The sequence below is a fragment of the Lichtheimia ornata genome, assembly GCF_029851405.1.
Source record: "Lichtheimia ornata isolate CBS 291.66 chromosome Unknown scaffold00021, whole genome shotgun sequence".
Classification (NCBI taxonomy): Eukaryota; Fungi; Mucoromycota; class Mucoromycetes; order Mucorales; family Lichtheimiaceae; genus Lichtheimia; species Lichtheimia ornata.
In genome coordinates, this window is record NW_026695341.1 from 231,356 (window position 1) to 251,925 (window position 20,570).

The 20,570-nt window shown below is 43.8% G+C and overlaps 8 protein-coding genes across 8 annotated transcripts; 3 read left to right on the top strand and 5 right to left on the bottom strand.

The window, feature by feature from the left end:
• Positions 1–1,999: 1,999 nt before the first annotated feature.
• Positions 2,000–2,998, bottom strand: O0I10_005326 (uncharacterized protein; the record flags this gene model as incomplete). Its single annotated transcript, XM_058485371.1, has 2 exons — positions 2,000–2,884; positions 2,960–2,998. 2 exons carry the CDS (start codon positions 2,996–2,998, stop codon positions 2,000–2,002), a joined length of 924 nt encoding a protein of 307 aa, XP_058343857.1.
• Positions 2,999–3,816: 818 nt separating this feature from the next.
• O0I10_005327 (uncharacterized protein) lies at positions 3,817–4,788 on the top strand (the record flags this gene model as incomplete). Its single annotated transcript, XM_058485372.1, has 5 exons — positions 3,817–3,853; positions 3,922–3,965; positions 4,032–4,301; positions 4,377–4,551; positions 4,622–4,788. The coding sequence occupies 5 exons, from the start codon at positions 3,817–3,819 to the stop codon at positions 4,786–4,788; spliced, it is 693 nt and encodes a 230-aa protein (XP_058343858.1).
• Positions 4,789–4,985: 197 nt separating this feature from the next.
• On the bottom strand, positions 4,986–6,924 carry O0I10_005328 (uncharacterized protein; the record flags this gene model as incomplete). The annotated part of the gene is made up of 11 exons (XM_058485373.1): positions 4,986–5,117; positions 5,188–5,320; positions 5,379–5,499; positions 5,564–5,583; positions 5,643–5,683; positions 5,739–5,852; positions 5,903–5,971; positions 6,030–6,166; positions 6,232–6,270; positions 6,332–6,791; positions 6,856–6,924. 11 exons carry the CDS (start codon positions 6,922–6,924, stop codon positions 4,986–4,988), a joined length of 1,335 nt encoding a protein of 444 aa, XP_058343859.1.
• Positions 6,925–7,921: 997 nt separating this feature from the next.
• O0I10_005329 (fructose-bisphosphate aldolase, class II) lies at positions 7,922–9,296 on the top strand (the record flags this gene model as incomplete). Its single annotated transcript, XM_058485374.1, has 5 exons — positions 7,922–7,991; positions 8,053–8,101; positions 8,213–8,363; positions 8,423–8,510; positions 8,578–9,296. 5 exons carry the CDS (start codon positions 7,922–7,924, stop codon positions 9,294–9,296), a joined length of 1,077 nt encoding a protein of 358 aa, XP_058343860.1.
• A 142-nt stretch (positions 9,297–9,438) lies between these two features.
• On the bottom strand, positions 9,439–10,284 carry O0I10_005330 (uncharacterized protein; the record flags this gene model as incomplete). The annotated part of the gene is made up of 4 exons (XM_058485375.1): positions 9,439–9,713; positions 9,784–9,842; positions 9,887–9,908; positions 9,984–10,284. 4 exons carry the CDS (start codon positions 10,282–10,284, stop codon positions 9,439–9,441), a joined length of 657 nt encoding a protein of 218 aa, XP_058343861.1.
• A 263-nt stretch (positions 10,285–10,547) lies between these two features.
• On the bottom strand, positions 10,548–15,599 carry O0I10_005331 (uncharacterized protein; the record flags this gene model as incomplete). Its single annotated transcript, XM_058485376.1, has 7 exons — positions 10,548–10,921; positions 10,988–11,885; positions 11,943–12,982; positions 13,049–13,312; positions 13,370–14,851; positions 14,914–15,151; positions 15,366–15,599. 7 exons carry the CDS (start codon positions 15,597–15,599, stop codon positions 10,548–10,550), a joined length of 4,530 nt encoding a protein of 1,509 aa, XP_058343862.1.
• An 895-nt stretch (positions 15,600–16,494) lies between these two features.
• O0I10_005332 (uncharacterized protein) lies at positions 16,495–17,899 on the top strand (the record flags this gene model as incomplete). The annotated part of the gene is made up of 8 exons (XM_058485377.1): positions 16,495–16,595; positions 16,659–16,687; positions 16,746–16,824; positions 16,881–16,960; positions 17,026–17,138; positions 17,254–17,434; positions 17,520–17,578; positions 17,639–17,899. 8 exons carry the CDS (start codon positions 16,495–16,497, stop codon positions 17,897–17,899), a joined length of 903 nt encoding a protein of 300 aa, XP_058343863.1.
• An 18-nt stretch (positions 17,900–17,917) lies between these two features.
• On the bottom strand, positions 17,918–19,918 carry O0I10_005333 (uncharacterized protein; the record flags this gene model as incomplete). The annotated part of the gene is made up of 1 exon (XM_058485378.1): positions 17,918–19,918. One exon carries the CDS (start codon positions 19,916–19,918, stop codon positions 17,918–17,920), a length of 2,001 nt encoding a protein of 666 aa, XP_058343864.1.
• Positions 19,919–20,570: the final 652 nt, after the last annotated feature.

The window sequence follows — 20,570 nt, forward strand, 5'->3', positions numbered from 1 at the left end:
TGCATTAACGGAAAGATGAAGAGCTGAGTGAAATGGCACGTGGTGGTTACACAGACACGTCCTTGACAGGTCGCTACACAAATGGATGGATGGTGATGATGATTGTCTTTAGGAAGGTATGTATGCAAGTTGGGGTACACATCATCCAATAAGGAAGGTGTGCCAATAACAATAATAATGGTTCCATAACACATTTGGATGTAGGGGAAGGTCGAGCTGCATAAACCAATTTGCACATGTAAACCCAATAATGAATTCAGTGCGCACGGACATGGCAGTAAGATGTTATTGATGGTTCACTTTTTCTCTTCTCAAGGTCATCCTACTCCTCCTTATTGTATCACAAAAGGCATACACTTCTTGCATGAACGATACATAAGCGAACCACCTTTATTATTCCATCTTCCAAGCTACATTATGTAATCCACAAGATAGCAAAGTCCAAGTGTGTAATAAAGAAATAATGCTTTATCCCATCTAGCTACATTGCCACCATCCTCGTCTTCGTCCTCCATCATCATTCGTACTCGTACTCGTACTGATCAGCAGTCGTCAATCTCATCGTCACCACCTTCAATACCCAAAAAGCACAAAGAGGCCGACTAGGTACGCGTCAATTCCATCCCATCCATCATCATCTTCAACCGTATCCACATGACATGATTCATCCCTGCTGACAACGTGACAAGTAAACACCATGATTCTCATTTGCATTCATCCATCCACCATCACCATTCCAGATCCAACATGTTGGTAGAAAGGAGCCCCAGTGATTGCTGTTGATATGCCTCCTTTTCCATACGATCCTTGGCCACTCTCTCTTTGTTGGTCATGTTTGATTGCAGCTCAACCAGCTGAAGATTGCTTGTATTGATGGCTGATATGGTGTCATCCAAAGTAGACATCACGTTCTCAATGCGTTGTGTATATCCGATTCCTTCCATCCCATACACCAAACCATTATTCAGATCCATATCCATATCAACAAGAAGTTGTATGTATTGTACAAAGTTGCTACGCGTAAATAAAGCTGCTTCTATACAATGACTATCTGCTGTTCACGTAAACAAGGCTGTAAGGCAAGTTGCTGCAAGTAAAGAACGCTGTTTGAGGCAATGGAGTAAAGACCTTGCTAATAGCAACCACTGTAATGAATGCTGTTACGATTGGTTGTGGTAGATGAGTGTACAAGAGCGTGTGTTGTGTCAAGAGATTCGTGTGTTGTAAGAGCGACAAGAAGGCTGTGTACATGCCATGGACTTGCCATTCAGTCAAAGACAATCGGATCAAGACATTCGTAGGATGGACATGGTGGGCTGAAGCAAGACAATCGTTCGCATGGTGGTAGTTGTATACATGAATGGTGCAACAGTTGGGAAAGGGAGGAAGAGGGAAGAAGCGGTGAGTAGAAGAAGTGGATATTGAATAGGTCGAACACCTCTTGTATAAATGCATGAACACTGTACATCAATCCTTGATATTGAGATTGTCCTTCTCGAACCTGAAACTTTCACACAAGATGCTCTTGGACATGTTAATCATCCTCGTTCAAATAAAAATCACACGCTTCACTATGACAATTTTAAATGGGAGTGTGCAAATGGGAGGAAGAAGATATTAGCTGGGAAGTTAAATAGGATATACGGTTTCATGAACATTGTTCAGGGCAGCTTATTAGAGAGGTAGTCATCTTATTGTAAATATGGAAAATATGGATAAAGCAAAGGGTTGCAGGATCCTGTAAAATGTGATTGCATAAACGAGTAGGCTTATTGTAAGATCATTACTCCATACGTCTTGATACTGCCATTCAACGAGAAATCAAGTGAGCAACCTTCGCCGCTAGTCTACCCATTATTCCCATCACACACTAATAATAAACTTTTTTCCTTGACACAAAGGGATGAACCTTTAATACTCTTCATGCATGATGACAATTGGCTATCGTACAACAAGAGAATGCGAATAAATGCTAAAGAATGACGACGTTGCGATAAGCTTAGTCGAAAAGACCGAAGCCCATATCCTCATCGGATTCCTCAGGCTCTTCTTCCTTGGCCTCTTCCTTCTTTTCTTCACCACCAGCAGCGGGAGCGGCAGCAACGACGAAGGCATCAGGGTTTTCCAAGAATTCCTTGATCTTCTCAGAGCCTTCGAAGGTGTAATCGGAAGCAACGGAGACGGCGAGCAAGTTCTTGTAGCCGTTGATGATGGAGTGGGGAACAGCGGCAGCAGTGGGGTAACCAACAGCCAAAGAGATGGAAGCAACATCACGGAGAACAGCAACCAAGTTGGCAACAAGGGTGGATTCCTCAACATCCAAGACTTCGGGAGAGAAGACGGTACCGTCATCGAAGACTTGAGTGATGCTCATACCATAGGTGAAGGGAGAGATGTTCAACATGTTAAGCAAAGAGGCTTCGGAAGCACCAACACGTTCACCAGCAGTGACGACCTTGACATCGCTAACGATTTCAATGGTACCACGAGAAATCTTGGTAGGGATACCGAGAGCTTGGAAGAAAGAGGTCTTGCCGGGTTCCATACCAGTGTTACCAGCAGGAACGAAGACATCCTTGGGAGCATAAGCACCAGCACGAGCAGGAGCAGCAACACGGTTCTCAAGAATCTTTTCACGGATTTCCTTCAAGTCGCCGTTGGTGAAAACGAAACCAACGTTGCCACGGACGTGAACAAGAAGCTTCTCAAGTTCAGGACGCTCTTGGATGAAGCCCTTCATAGCACGGCGGACCATGGTGTTCTTACCCATAAGGACAACAGCTTCACCACGAAGGGAGTGACGAATCTGGTGCATTTGGTTGGAACCGACATTGTCAACGTTGACAACGAAGACGGTCTTGTAGCTGTCAAGGTAGTTCTTGAGCTATAATTGATAAAGAAAAAAAAGTGGCCATGTTAGCATGCATGCCATGTGTATGTTTTTTGTGTATCCACTTGCCTTTTCAAAGTACAATTCCTTGGATTCTCGCTTCGACATGCTGATAGATTTGCTGTTCGAGGACTTTTAAAGAACCTATCATGGATGGATGAATATGTGTGTCGATGGATGGATGGATCGATGATGATGGATCATGGATTACTTACCGAGGGGCAATAGAGAAAGAACATCACAATGCGTGCCCTCTTCATCCATATATGTCCACAGCGGAGTTAAACGTCAAATGCGTCTCCTTGGATACTGCGAACAATGAGCATCTTTTTAGAAACCTATCCTTGAATGATACAATAGGACCTTTGAATCAACACGGTGTAATCCACAAATACGAATTTCATTAAAGCAAGGATATGGATATCTTATCACGAGTGTTTTATCATCCACTCCTTCTCCATTGTAGACGACCATATTTGTAAAGCGTGATTGATCTCATTTATTATGCCCATCTACAGCGTTGACATGATGCATTAAATGCAATGGTCATTCATACAAGAGTTCCCAAAAGGTGATTTACAAGGCCTGTAATCAATCAATGTTCACGTGGATCAAATGTTGGGGAAGGTGATTGAAGACTCAGACGATCATCATAGGGCCATAGTCATTCAGCAGTAGTGGTTGGGGCTATCATAAGCTATGGCTCCTCACTCAACTAGGACGTTGGCATGGTTGGTTCAAAATGGACGACTTGGGTTCATAGGTGGTATCCACTCGAAAGAAAATAAGTTTGATTGCCATGGCGACGATTACCGAATATGATGCAAGGTGAGACAATGCACTGCACCCGCCGTGGCGCGCTCTGCCAAATACAGTGAATTTCGACCACACGACCCGCTTCACCCCACTTTTCTTTCCTGACACAAATGAATCCCTTGCTCATGGCAGACATTCCAGATGCAGGCAAGTGCATTATAGATGACAGACGTCGATCGAGCGATAGATCTAATACCATTGTTGGGTGCAACTAGATATGGAGGATGGATACAGTAGCAGCAGCAGCCATTCTCAGTCGGTAAGTCTTTTTCGGTCTCGTTAAAAGTGTATACAGTGGATAATGGTAAAGGACGCATGATGTTAGTGGATCTCATGGTTCTGCTCGTTACCAGGCCACGAATTCTATTGCCGAGTACCAGAAAGTTTCATTGAGGATAGCTTCAATTTGGTGGGATTATCCGAGCATGTCATGTACTACAGGGAAGCCTATGAAATGATTTTGGATGTTGAGCGAGAGGATGACGAGATGAGCAGCAAGATACCAGATGTCAGCTTACTTGTCCCTAGTGCTGAGATGCTTTACGGCCTAATACACCAACGTTACATCATTACAACAATGGGATTAAGGCAAATGGTGAGTTATCTTTTGCAAAAAAGGGTGTGAGGATAGCACATGAGAATATTGATGCATTGCATGATTTACATCCAGCTCGAGAAATACAAATCAGGCGTGTTTGGATATTGCCCTCGCTTTTATTGTGATCGTTTTGGGCTCCTTCCTTGCGGCCAATATGACCTACCACGAAGAGATAACAACTTACGACTCTATTGCCCTAATTGCAATGATATCTATGTTAGCAGTGCCAAGTACTCCAATGTCGACGGCAAGTATTTTTACATGTCTTTCCATTTGAATCTTTTGCTAAAAGCAGATTGACTTTTGGTACAACACAGGTTCCCATTTTGGTACTTCTTTTCCACACCTCTTTGTGCAAGCTTTTCAAGAGGTTGTTGCTCCCCGTCCACAGAACATTTACGTGGCAAGAATATTCGGATTCCGTGTCAACGAACGCTCCCCTACAGGACCCCAAATGCAATGGCTACGCATGACCAAGCCATGACACAATACATTATAGCTATAATGATACCACCACCCAACCTCTCATCTCGCTTCATTGTGTAGATACATTCATTCTCATTCTAAATAAAGAAACCATCCTGGCTATATAACGCTGACGTATATGCGCGAGGTTGAATGAATCAAAGATAGTTACATACTTCCCAGCCAACAAGTGCTTTAATGTACATGTCTATGAATTTATTTCTTGCTCGACTTTTTCTCATTGGTATTACTAGGATTATCATGGGATGTGCTCTTGTTGCTAATGGTTTGCGAAGTCTTGAACGAAATGATATTATTCTTGCTGGTGATGATGGCATCCTCCGCCAACTACAGCAATCAAGAATAGCGATTAGCATACGATGATAGCCTTCACCACGTAGTATTCCCAATAACTTACCCGTGTGCCACCAGCACACTCAGCGTAGAGATAATACTTGTCAATCTCTGGATGTAGTATCTTTGCAAACTCACGCACAGTTGTATTGGGCCAAAGCAGAATACAATCTCTAAATGCGCCAGGCTTGTTCGAGCTAATCGTTTCAAGAGTGAGATGATTTCCCATTTTCTTTCACGCCTTTATCCATTTACCTTGCTGATCCAAATGTCGTGAGATTCTTCACTGGGAACACTGGAACAACTCCAAGCATTTCTACAGCCTTCTCCAAAACCTCTTGCACACCAGTCGATCCATAGCGATAGAGTACAAGGTCTACGGGAGAGAATCTATCAGCATGTGTGGTCGTTGTGGCACCGTATGATGTATAAGCGCTTACCTTGTACCTTCTCAACACGTCTGTATTTGATAATCCATAATGAGTTGTTGAAAACAACATAACAAAGAACCCAACTTACCCTCTCAGCTTGTCATCCATTGTCTTGAGATCTGAATCCGGCTAATATGATAATGTCAGCCCCACGCGGCCATCCATCCTCAATAAAAGTACTCACCAGATCTTCTTTTGTTTCGACGATCTCTGTTGCTTCGACGTAATTGATATACTTTTGCTTGTGAAGCTTTCGCAAAAAGTTCTCGGCTAGTGCACTTGTGAGCACAAGTTTATTCTATTGTCGATATCAGTATGATGAACGATGCATACCAACAAGGATGTTACCTGATCATAGCGTCGCATGATTTTTGTGATATTCTTATCAGCATCCGCCATATCAATTTTGTTCATGGCCTACAAAGATGATATCAATAAGGCTTTTCCAAATCCAAAGGTATACAAACACACATACCACAATTGTTGGAAACCGCTCATCCATAAAATACTCAACGATCTTCTTTACAGTCTCCTCATCCCATTTCTCCAGGGGCTCCTTGATACCGCTCTTGTCAAGTGCCTTTGCCACAACATTGGATGTGGATCCATAACCTGATAAAGGACGTTCATGGTGAATGGTCATGCTTCTCCTTACTTTTCCGAATCATCATCCTTACCTGAGAATTGGACTTGCAAGGTATCCACGGCGTTTGCCTCTGTGAATGATTATATAAGAACAAGTACGATCACTTTTCCTCTCTACGTTGATTCACTTACTCAATGCGATATGACGACGAACGATACCAGACCACTTTTTCAATAGGTTATTGGCGATCCAGCTGTGAATCTCGGTGCGTAGCCAATTGATATCATTGATTGGATCGTAACCTTGTGTTTCCTTTCCATTCTGATCGGTGGTGCCACTGACATCGACGACGTGGATAAGACCTTGAGCATGACGTAGATCGTCCAAGAATTGATTTCCTAAACCTGCACCTGTTGATGCACCTGGTACAAGACCTGCTACATCCATGATTTGTATCGGCATATAGCGTTGTCCATCCACACATCGGCCTAATTGTGCTCTGTGAGCCAACAAAGCGATCAAGTATGCACCACAAAAGTTTACCATATCGAGGACGGCACTGGTCTTGCTTCCCAAAGCGCTTACAGGGACACTGCACAGGGACATAGCTGACACCGTGATTCGGCTTGATTGTCGTAAAAGGATAGTTGCCTGGCACAATAGGGTGAGCAAAGGCCGATCGTATTGCTTAGGGTGTCGAGATTCAATTGCGTACCGACTTTGGCAGTTGCATCGGACACTGCATGTCAATGGTGGTGAGTGCTTTTGGTTCCTGAATCCTCATGTCTAATGTCGTTCAAAAGTACCTGCGTTGAGAAAGGAGGACTTGCCTGCAGAGGGCTTTCCAACACAAGCAAGCAACACTTCCTTGACCATATTCAAGCAACGAAACAAGCAAAGATGGCACCAAGTCAAAGCAAAATGCTTCTACTTTTCTGGCTCAGACATGTATATAAGCCTGTCATGTGACACAAGATATGGATCCCTGGAATCCGGAGCGCATAGCAACCCTTTCTTCACACTTTGTCAGTCTACTCCACCACCATGATACGATACCTTTGATTCATTGATCATTGTATTCAACCACCCTGCATTTGTACATAATGAGATCCCCATCATTCTTTATTACATTTCATTGTGCTGAAGCAATCATTGTCTTTGTTGTGAATGGATTGGCGGTTTATATCATATGAAAATGATATCATTATTAGAGCATCAAGTACAAGGATCGCTTATATACAATCTACCAATGTATAGATCACATGATGCCCGCATTGGAAAGGGGGGATGGTGGAAACAAGAATGAATGAATGTTTGTATGCGACGCGTGGATGTGACGCAGGGGTCAACAGCGTCATTTATTACTATCCAGGATCATCTGATGCGTGTGCAATGTTGTGGAGAGATCATGACAAGTTGGGCATATCTCATCCAGATCAATCTTTTCGCTTATCATTTATCGGGGGACCCGAGTATGCTCCTGCAGCATGCGATGATTGCCCTTTGATGAGTTTAAGCCAATGAGACGGTTATCAGTGGACATCTATAAGCTCTAGACAACATACACAATCTCCGTGAATGAACATCTCAGCGGATAAGACAATGCGCGGGTCTTGAAGTGACGACAAAACCTATGATGCAACTGGGGGGAGGATGATGAAGATGTCATGTTTTCTAAAGGAAAAAACGCGACTGACTTTTTTTTTCTATATAAGCTTGCATCCGGTTTGCCGATTTGTTAAACGCGTTTTCTCTCTTTTCACTTTTTTACTTTAAAAATCATGGGTCTTCTCGACGTTGTTCCTGCTGGTGTCGTTACTGGCGATAACCTTCGCAAGCTCTTTGAATATGGTAAATAAATGTCAAAAGGTTCCTATCCTATCCCTTCCATTCACACATTCATCCTATATAGCTCGTGAGCACAAGTTTGCTATTCCTGCCATCAACTGCACCTCCACTAGGTAAGCATTGGGGGAGCGAAATGATTACACAAAAAAGGGAAAACGCGGGAAAGTGCCGCCTTCCCATCGCGGCTTATCGCGGAAATTGGAACTGACTTTTGTTTATCATAGCACCATCAATGCTGCTCTTGAGGCTGCCCGTGACATCAAGTCGCCCATCATCATTCAATTCTCTAACGGTGGTTCCGCCTACGTTGCTGGTAAGGGTTTGAGCAACAAGAACCAAGAGGCTTCCATCATTGGTGCCGTTGCTGGTGCTCAGGTAATGTATACATACATGGTCTTTCATTAAAGGGACCCTTGATCTAACATGCGTTATAGTACGTTCGTGCCGTTGCCAAGGCTTATGGTATCCCTGTTGTTATCCACTCTGATCACTGTGCTAAGAAGCTCCTTCCTTGGTTCGATGGTAAGCATACAATCAATCAATCAAATCATTACGATCACTTTTTAATTAATCACTTCCTCTATTATAGGCATGATTGCTGCTGATGAGGAATACTTTAAGGTTCACGGTGAGCCTCTCTTCTCTTCTCACATGCTTGACTTGTCTGAGGAGTCCAAGGAAGAGAACATTGAGATTTGCTTAAAGTATCTTAAGCGTATGGCACCTATGGGTTGTTTGTTGGAGATGGAGATTGGTATCACTGGTGGTGAGGAAGATGGTGTCAACAATGAAGATGTTGATAATGCCGCTCTTTACACCCAACCTGAGGATATTTGGGAAATCTACAAGGCCTTCAGTGAGATCACTGATTTGTTCTCTATTGCTGCTGCTTTCGGTAACGTCCACGGTGTGTATGCTCCTGGCAACGTCAAGCTTCATCCCGAGTTGCTCGGCAAGCACCAAGCTCATGTCAAGGAACAACTTGGTACTGAAAACAACAAGCCCGTCTTTTTCGTGTTCCACGGTGGCTCCGGTTCCACTGAGGAGGAGATCAAGACCGCTGTTGAGAACGGCGTTGTCAAGATGAACGTTGACACTGATACTCAATGGGCTTACTGGATCGGTCTTCGTGACTACTATGAAGCCAAGAAGGATTATCTCCAAACCCAAGTTGGTAACCCTGAAGGCGAAAACAAGCCCAACAAGAAATTCTATGACCCCCGTGTCTTCATCCGTGAAGCTGAAAAGACCATGATCACCCGTGTCCAACAAGCTTGCAAGGATCTCGGTAACGTTGAACAGTTGTAAAACAACAACATGTACTCTACACTTTTCAATGCACTTTTTTGTACATAAAACACGACGACAATTCTTTATAATGTGTGTTGATGAAAATGGTGTTGATAATACATGGGGTGTATGGGTGATGCTATGTCGTCTACTACTAATATTACTCGTCATTGTCCTTCTTCTCATCGGATGGTGGATCCTTCTTCTTGTCTTCATTGTTGTTGTTGTCTTTAGGCTTGTTGTTCTTGTTGTTCTTGTCATCCCCATTCCAAAACACATCAATGGTCTTTTTGGCGTGATCCTTAAGAAGTTGTAACTGATCCTTATTGGTGGTAACTTCATAGACCCTTCGAAAAAACGTTGCTTGTGTTCCATCCTTCCAAGAATCAACATAGTTCTTTGATGCATCATATGACATCTTGGCCACATGGCTAGCTGCAAATAGACATTTTGAGTTTCAACATCCCTCCTCCCATGTGATGATGGGTTGTTGTCCACAATTTACCTTGTCGTCCTACTCGATCCAGCTGTTCGCCAAGATTGATGTTATAATCAGGATCCGTTCTATAAGGGTCACAACATTAGTGGGGGTAACGTTCTCGAGCGACGAAATGAATACTTGCATATCCGCTACAAGAAGAAGAGAAAGCACATACATGTTACTACTACTTGTGTACTAATCAAGATACGCCATTAACTACTCACCTATTGAAGGAGGCGATTCATAGCTTGTTGCTTTTACTGATATGGCGTAATTGCGAAGGGGATTGTATTGCCAAATGGATGGTGGTTGTTGGGTAGGTTCCAATGCTCGAACAAGGCACATTGTCTTACACCCTGGATTACGATTGTGCTCGGTGGGAGGTCGACACACTTGAATGCACATGTCACAGTTGCGGTTCCATTCCATCCAGTCCTTCAGTGTTTTGGGTAATTTGACCGGATCGTATTGTGGTTTATCGTTGTTGGTGTTGTTGTTGTTGTTGTCATTGTCTTTGTCGCTCATAGTTGCAGGAAAAGGAATTGAATACGAGGAGTTACCCTGCAGGGCCAGAATTTGTTAATGCGGCAGCACATCATTTGGATCGTGCATATGGAAACCCTACTTAACCAATCACGACGATCCTATTGTAATTACATTTCTGATCAAAGTATACGTATGAAGAGACACGACTATAATGAAATTCTATTATGTAATGTGTATGCTTGTGAAAATGCATTTCAAAAATGATAAAGGAGGGGACGCAATGCTATGCTATAATACTATTATTAACGATGGGAGGATTTCTTGTTGTTGTTGTTGGATGCAAGTGTTGCTGTACTCTTTGTGCTTGCACCTGTGATGGATGAGCTGATCGATCGCATAGGTCGAAGACGATGCAAGCTGGGTTTTCTGCTGCTGGTGCTAACGAGTGAGCTGGTGGAAAGAGAAGCAGCAATGTCCTGACGGCCAAGTGATCTGTCGCCACCATTTTCTGCAGCACGAGATAACAAGTGCATCAATGCTTCATACCATACATCATGGCATGCCATATCAGGCGCTGTGACCTTGAGGGGACGTCCAGTGGTTTGAATGAGCAAACTAACATTGGGTAATCCTTGTGGATGAGGGGTAACAATGGTGCATACGCTTTCAATAAAAGCTATAAAGATAATACACATGAGTAACGTGTTGTGGATCTAGTATTATTGATGGGGGTTTTACTTACCACTCTTGGCTCGAGATTCACGACCATCTGCACCAGGTTCATCGGCACTCCAATAAAGCGTGCGCGTATAGGGATGGATCCAAAAGAAACGTAAATGGCGTCGTTCTGATAAACCACCACCCACCGTCTTGCGAGTGTATTTCCACATCCAATCACCAATCATGGTCCTTGTAATCAATGTAATAGCACTGCTAGGTCCACCAGCACTACCCATGCTTGCCAAATGGGATGCATCCATCATCATGTGCGACGACGTTGATGTTGCCGAAGCCATCGTAGATGCTGTACTACTAGCTGATTCGCGACGATGCTTGTAAGTCATTGTTTGTGTATTGATATAGGCAACACCATATTCATTTTCGATTTGCTGAACTTGTTGTTGCTCATTGGGAACACCACCACCGCCACCACTTGTGGTCATCATACTACGCATGGATTGGCGTCGATAGGCTGCAAGAGCTGCTTCCACCATAGCGTCCGCTTCAGATTGTGTCAATAGCTTTTCTCCATTGCTATGCTGAGTTACGCTCACATAGCCGTATTCTTCGCTATTGGATCGAGGAGGTTGTGATGGCGATGGTGTTGAGATAGAAGGAGCAGGTTGTTGCTCTGGTGATGATGATGCATGCTGAGATGTCTGTGCTCCAACAGATAACTCCGCAACTTGCTTTGCTTGCATTGAAGGTTGTTGTTGAGCAACAGCAAAATCCGAAGAAGCTGATGATACCATAATGGATGGCATTGTCTGTTGTTGCATTGATGTCATGTTTGCAGTACTCAAGTTTTGAGAATCCTTGATAGCAGGTTCATTGCGTGTTGTTGGTACAATGTCGGTGGATTGGAGAGATGTTGATGTGAGTGACATGTTGTTATTGTGGTCCAAAGCAGGAGTAGTATCCTAAATGTCAAAAGATTAATACTTCATCATAGGGGGGAAGGTTAGAATAAAAGTTACCTTTTGGATGGATGTTTCAACCGTAGTAAAGGAAGGTGCGTGGGGTTGTTGACTTTGAGTAGAAGAAGGCGCAACATCGTGTGCAGCTGATTTAGTGCTTTGGAATGCTGTAGCTTGTACTGATGACACATTTTGGCTCTGTTCTTGTGTGAACGTTGTTGCTGCAACCGTGCCAGACGGCTCAATATTGATAGCTGATACAGCGTGCGCGTTGAAATCTTTTTGTGACATCTTTTCAGTAACGTCGTCATGTGTGTTGTTATTAGTAATCGTCTGCAAGCCGGTATAGGGAGAGGATGATGTTGCTGGTGCAACATGCATGGAGGAGCTTGAAGTAGTGGATAATGTAGGCTGCTGTTGTAATGATGGCGTGTCCTTTTCAGTGATGGGCGAAGATGCCTCAACATTCATGTTGCCCGTAAAGGATTCTACTTGATCGGCAGAGGATGCATGTGTGGATTCGATCACAAACGACGATCTCGATTCAACAATCTCTCGTTGTTTCTTGGTGGTAGAAGGCTTTACATCATCATGGATGAACGTGTCATTTGATAAGGTTGGCTCTTGTTGATGGGTCGATTTGGCATTATCGTGTGCTGTAGTCCAAGCACTCGTTTGCTGAGCATTGTTGCTAAAGACATTATCGTGTGCTGTAGTCCAAGCACTCGTTTGCTGAACGTTATTGCTAATTGCAGCCGATTCCTCCTCCTTATTGCTGAAAGAGTGAGATGGCATACTGTGCTCGGAGAATGCAGCAGATTGAATGGGAGAAGTAGCAACATCGAGGTTTTCCTTTGATACAGGTTCAAAAGAAATGGGTGGAAGGGCATGAATCGTCATTTCAGGTGTATCAACAACAACATCATCGCTGGTGGATTTTGGTGCAATATCCTGCAAATGGATGTTGATGTTGTCACTCAATTCTGGGATTGTCGGCGGTGCATCAAAGGCTTGGCTGGAAGCATGGTGTAAAAGAACCTTATCGGTTTGTGCATCCATATTTCGAGTCGACACAGGAGGCTCGCTTGCTTTTGGTTCGACTAGGGAAGATGTTGCAATTTAGCATTATGTATGCATGTATAAAAAAAGGATGCTCATTCACATACCTGAAACGGCATCCGTAGCATTGCGAATGGTGGTGTACTCAACAACGTCCTTTGTTTGTGTAATGGGCTCATTGTGTTCCTGGATTGTGTCACATGTCGCTGTACCCACGCTGCTCATTCCCAGTCCACGTTTCACATCGTGTACCACCATTGGAGAAGATGACACTTCATGCTGTGTGACAACATCAACCTTTGCAAGTGCCGGTTCTTCTTCCTCTCGTACTTGGTCACTTGGCAATGAATGTTGGGTATTCGTGTTGTTCTCTACAATGCACTTTATAAGTACATTGCTCTTTTCCCTTACTACGTTTCCATGGTTACCTGATAAAACTCGAGTTGTGTTATTGGCAACAACCTTTGCAGGTTCCACATGTGGAATTGACGACTCGCTCCATGTTGCTTCGGTTGTAGCAATATCAAATTCACGACGAGGGACATTTGGGATTGCATGCTGGGATGGCTGATCTTGTTGTACGAGAATGGGTGTATCCTTCAAAGATGTTGTCGCATTGATACCAGTATCCACAAGCTTAGTCGTTGCTGGTTCAGCGCCATGTGCATACAATTGTTGATCATTCCATATACGAAGATCCGTTTGCGTACTCGTAGTAACAGGTTCAGGACGTTGTTGATCCACAATTGGTTGAGGAGATTGTGGTGAAGCCGACATGGCTGCATTAAGTTGATCAGCAAGTGTGGATTGAGAAGGTTTTGGTGAAGGTGATGATGACATGGCTGTATTAAGTTGATCAGCAAGTGTAGATTGAGAAGGACGTGGCGAAGGTGATGATGACATGGCAGCACCAAGCTGATCGGCAAGTGTGGAATGAGAAGGACGTGGTGAAGGTGATGATGATGACATGGCAGCATTAAGTTGATCAGCAAGCGTGGATTGTGTGGATATGGATGGCTGAGGAGCAGGCTGTTTGTTATCTTCATCATCGCTTCGACCCGATTCTTCAGATGAAAACATGACCGATTCTTCATCATCTTGTTCAGATACATCACCACTACGTGTAGTCGATGGCATACGAACACTTGTTCCTCCACGACGTGCAGCCTTACGACCTCGTTTACCACCACCACCACGTCGACCACTTGATCCACTTTGTTGATGTTGTTGTGATGATGATGGTTGCTGATCGACCCACATTTCATTTTGCAGTTGCTCAATCGTCTCCTGGGATTCAGCCAACAACTTTTTGAATTCGAACTTCTCGGTCTTCTCTTTATGTAAATTCGACCGCAAGTTGGATACCATGCGATGGGCATGAGCAAGCGAGCTTTTGAGCGTCTCCACCTCGAGTTGCTGATTGCGTGTTGTTGATTTTGGTGATCCAAGCTTATCATCATTCGATCCATTCATGGATGCGTCCTTTGTTGTTTCGTCGGCAAGCTTATCGATTGGTTCAGATGCTGATGTCGTGGTAGGTGAAGGTGGTATGGATGATCTTTTCTTATCACGTGAAACGATGCGTGTCTGTGCACGAGCAATGGCGAGTTCTGATGTGAGAGCATCGATTTGTTTGCGCATTTCGAGCTTTTCACGTTGCAATCCAGCTGCATGACGACGTACAACACCCATATCATGTTCATGCCGTGTTTTCATCGTTTCCATGGTTGCACCCTGCTTCTCCTCACGATCTCTCATCTTGTCCATCTCAGCTTGTAATTCATTCAACTGATGCGTCAATCGACTCTGTTCAAGGTGTGCACGATTCAAATTCTGCTGCAAATCGGTGATGTTGACTGATAAATCCTGCTTGGCAAGTTCTAAATCCCATGTCTGCTCCTTGAGCCGATCTATAAACATCATTAGATTAGACTATGCATAAGCTGATAATCCATATGCATGATAATAATACCTTGTACTTCTTCGCGTTGACGCAATTGGCTAACCATGAGCTCATTATCTCGTTCCAAATCCGCTTTTTGACTAATGAGTTGATTGACTTGTTGTTCCTTTTGATGAAGGGCAGCCTGCATTTTCCGCACTTCCAACAATAGACCTTGACCAATCTCGGTGGCAAATTCAATGTCATTACCACGGCGCCCCTTTTTGGTGGTGGTTGTAGTGGCTGATGGACCCAATTCATTCAAAAGCTATATTACATAGATAGGGGAAGACCCATCGTTAGGAGATGAAAATAGATAAAAGATATACACGCACGCCCATCTCAAACAACAAGCATCATCATCAACATCCTCCTCTTGCTCTTCCTCCTCCTCCTCCTTCCCCCCTTAATCTCCTGAAACAAACATGCCCACATACACATTGAGCATACACACACACATATATATATATATATATACTTACTCGAGAAGATCGATAGTCGCGTTCCAAACTACGTAGTCTTTCTAAACTTGCTGGTGTCAAATGTTCATCGTCGTCAGCGAGTGGACTATGTTGTAAACGACGCTCTCTGTCTGCCATAGTACGAGGTCTCGGAGGTCGTAATGAAGTTGAGGTTGAATTGGAAGGTGATGGTTGAGTCGAAGCATTGCGAGGAAACGCGGGTGTTGACAACGATGGTTTAGGCGATGGGACCATGGGTGAAGGATCAAAAGGAATGAAAAGGGAATGCCGACGACAAAAGAAGAGTTGTTGTAAAGAAGACTAAAATGAGTGGCAAGCTCACACACACAGACGAGTTGTGTATGTTTATATAGATATTAGAGAGAGAGGGAAAGAGTGGTGGAAAAGAAAGGAATAAAAAGAGAGAGAGTGAAAAAAAGCGAGATATGGTATGTGTGCGAGGGATAAAAATAAGGAACAGGTTAGGCTGCTGCAGTCTTTGATATGGCAATTGCCGATCGCCGTTTACACACATGCCACACGAGTTACAAACCATCGTGGCGTGGTTAATTTGTTGATCCTTGTCCTACGATTACTATTTACTACCATTCCTACCACTATTTTACTCCAGGGCCTTGTAAATGGTTACTGTGCATATACACAGCACATCACACTCTACATGTATGTACATGGTAGTAGACATGCCATCCCGTCACTGAGCAAAACCTTGATTCACGTAACACAAGCATGTCTAAACCGATTCCGACCACTATTACAATCAACCCAACCCCTTAATATTCATCTCTGTTGCTCTCTTTCCTGTTTCCCACCAACTGCACAATAGCCATGTCGCTTGGTCACTCTTTCAAATTGCAAGTATTATTGTCCGCTACTACTCCTTCCTTTGATCTCCTTGGTTACCACTTGTTCTCTCCCTCCCTCCCTCTCTCTCGACATCTCTCATCACCATACACTTCACCACCACCACCACCACCACACGCGCTATTACTCCCATATTAATATCCGCCTCTTTACAACATTTAGAAACACTGGTGCCTTGATCCCGGCAATGGTAATCATCCTTTTATTGACCCGTATTATTATCTAATCTTATTCTTTCGTAGGGTATACATCATAATTCCACGTACACATGCTTTACTTAACACCACAAATTAATTGTCCAGGTCTTGGAACGTGGCAGTCAGAGCCCAAAGAGGTCTATACAGCTGTATTGACAGCATTAAAAGCTGGGTAAATGCTCCTATGACTATTTTTGCATCATCCATGTTGCTTACTTTGTATCTCATTTCACAGCTATCGTCACATTGATACTGCCTTTGTTTGTACGATGCATCTATGCTTTATGTAAAAGTGACTTTTAACTCACATAAAGATCCATAGATCGCAACGAAAAGGCTGTTGGTCAGGCCATCAAGGATAGTGGTATCCCACGTGAACAACTTTTTGTTACGACCAAGCTGTAAGTTGTCTCTACACGTTTACGTTTTGCTTTATGGCTAATCAATGCTCATGCAGATGGAACACGGCTCACCGACCCGAGCATGTTGAAGACGCATTGAAACGCTCGCTCGATAATTTGCAAATGGATTACCTTGGTAACGAACATACAATGACTATTTTGATTCCCAGCAGCAGCAACCCTATTGATTGTGATTTCTAGATCTTTACCTTATGCACTGGCCCAATGCCTTCCAGCCATCGCCACGTTACTTTCCTCGGGACAAGGAACATCGTATTGTCCACGATGATACCGATTATTGCGATACGTACGCTGTAAGTGATCTATAATGTGTGAGAGTCGGATATGAAGCGGCATATGGATTATGCCATATTGAGCAATCTCTATCACGTAAGCTCGAAAGAAACTCATGTGCATGGGTGTACATAGGCAATGGAAAAGTTGGTGGGGTCGCGTGTGCGTGCCATTGGTGTCAGCAACTTTACGCAAGATAAGCTTGAACGACTGCTCCAACGAGCCAAGATTGTTCCTGCAGTCCACCAAGTAGAATTACATCCCTATTTCCCACAATACGAATTGGTGGATTTCTGCAACAAGCATGGTATCCATGGTAAGTAAAGATATACACACCCACATCCCCGCCAAAATTCAGATCCGACAGAGGGAAAAAAAGAAGGCATTAACATTGTACATAGTTACTGCTTACTCGCCATTGGGAAGCACATCATCGCCTATCATGGAAGATCCCAAGCTGGTATGTAAGCCCAATAGTATCACGTGCGATCCCTTTCTCATGCATGATGTATGTATGTAGTTGGCCATTGCCCAAAAGCACAAGGCCACGCCTGCCCAAATTTTACTCGCATGGGGTATCCAGCGTGGCACATCTGTTATCCCAAAGAGTGTTACTCCTTCACGCATTGAGCAAAACTTTCAACAAGTTGTATTGGATAATGACGACATGAAGACTATTCATGGGCTCACCAGCAATCCTAAACGTCTTTTGGATCCCTCTCATATTTGGGGTGTCGATATTTTCAATGAGCAACCCCACATTAACAAGTCCAAACTGTAACCATAATAAACATGTTGCTCAAGTATGAAAGGCAGTGATGTATTCACGTAATTTGTTGTCAATCCATAATCTACCCTGTGTATCTTTTTTCCTCTCCCTCAGGAATTCTTGTAACAAATCACGGGCCTTGTCTTCTTGATGGGCACGTAACCAGACGTCCATCATTGCAATGTAGGTGACTGTATCAGGTAGATGCCTGTCGCTCTGCTTCATCAAGTTGAATATCCTCACTGCCATCTCGGGTGCATGGTAGATGCCACACAAGTGTAAAAGGACTGTATAGGTGATCACTGTTGGTTCCACACATCGCTCCAGCATATCTCGATGAACTTGAAGTGCACCATCCAATCCCGATAAATCCGCTTGTACCATCAAAAGAATTGTGTATAAGGTAGAATTGGCCTTGATACCAGCCGCTGCAGCATGATCGGCAATGTTGATGACGAGATTATTAAAGTGTCGTTTATGCCGTGAACGAAATGCCTTGAGAATGGATGTCACGTGAACCTCCGTGATTGGAATCTCACGCTTCAACATGGATTTCACCCATCGCAACACGCTCCGTGCATCATGTCGTTTTGCAAATGCCTCGAGTAAAATGCTGTAATGATATGCATTGGGTTGAAATCCTTGTTCTTGCATCATATAATACTGATCCATGAGCGAGCGATTATCACCTGATTCCCGATGCGCCAAGAGTAAATGTGAAAAAGTAGCTTCATCAGGCGATACATCCAATTCCCTCATTGCACGGACCATATCCTCAGCTTTGTCAGACATCCCTTGAACTGCATAGATATGAATCACGGCATTGAATCCATCCAATCCAGGTCGAATACCCGCTTTGAGCATTGATTCAAATACTTCAAGCGCTTCATGATATTGTCCACGTTTCCTCATTGCATCCATCAAATTCGTATGCGCCGTTTCAAAGAGAGGATCATTGGCGGTGGTGTCTTGATTACATCGACTCTGTACCAATTGCCGTGCAGATTCAATGGCATTGAATTCAAGGGCTCGCCATACCAGTTCAGCCAATGCACCGGGGGATATATCACGTGATTGCATCATCATCAAGCCTTTGGCAGTACGATAGTCGCGTGTCTCCAAATGATAATAGACTTTGCCAATTTGCAACAATTCCTCCTCTGTCAATGTACGTCCGTTTTCCACCACACCGGCATGTCGATAGGCGATCTCTTCCAATCGTGCTTGCTTTTCAGCGCTACCCAATTGGCGTTGTTGTTGGATCAAAGACATGAGACGAAAAACCATATTGCGTGGGACTGAATTGAAATCCTCCAAATCCAGGTACATGGACCAAGCAACCCGAAAATTGCGTCGTTTGATAGCACGTTGCAGTAATTTGTGTGGTGGTACAGGGATCACTTGAGCGTCTGTCATGAATTGTGTGCGTGGAATCTCGAATGTCTCCTCCACATATTCAACCAACCGTTCAATCTGCCGTTGTCGATACCCTGATACCTGATCGCCACCTGCAAGGGCCTTTGCATACGCCAATACAGAATACAAGGATGAACAAAGGGGTAATGGGATATACTTGTGCTGTGATAACGTCTTGAATAATGACCACGCACTCTCGGCTTTGCGTAGACTAATCGCACGCTCCAGATCAACAAGGGTTACATAGTCGCTGAAATTTAAAACGGAAATCGACTCGCTGGCAATGGGTAGATCTTGTTGACGCGTGATGCTGGTGGTGCTGTTGTGTTCAGTGGATAAAGCGGCTGCTGAGAAATGTCGGCGAGAAGAAGGAATGCAACAAGAAGAAGAAGAAGACGAGGAGGGGGAATGACGATGACGATAATGGTGGTGGTGGTGACTTTGGGGTATCTGCCGTTGCCTAGCATGCTGTGTCCATGGCGTGTCGAATGCTTTCAACAGTGCTCGTAATTGTGAATCCCAACAAGGGGACAAGGCACTACAAGGTCGTCGCACCACTCTTGACTGTATCAGGGCAACTGAAGCTTCCTTGAGGTGCCAAGCTGACCGGCGCATAAGTCAGGTATATGTATATATATATGAAGGGGGATGGTTGAGAGTGTGTGTCTACAAGAGGATTAAGGGCCACTTTAGGGATGTGAAAAGTTATTGCCCGCGTGACTCTATTTACTAACGAATGACGTTTAGCATGTCAGGGCCAAACATTCTTCCCGATGCTGACACTCGATATTGATTGGATGAATACCCACATTTGACAGCTACTATTGCTCTATTTCATTGATGTACTTCATGCTCGGCATCATATGCAAATGACTCTTTACATGATGATAGTGGGATTTATTGTAACAATAAAGAAACCATGTAAGGAATAAAAAAAAGTCTTGGGTTACCTTGTACGTAGTATATGTATACACTCTTGTTTGCCGATGTAATGGATGCATCCTCTTAAGAATTGGATATCATGGATACAAGAAGGGTGGGTGATATTGACCTGGTAGAGCAACTTGGTTAAGTGACATGATCCAAATGGGGTAATCGGGAGAAGTACTCCCTTTGCTAATGGCTTAAATGCCAAACATGGAATATAGATACTCCCAGTGGTTGATAATGTTTACATCTCAGCGTGGTTGTCGGATGCAGAGTAATAAAACGAACTCCCAAAGATGTCAACATGGCTCTAACAAAGACCTTTGATGAGAGAGAGACC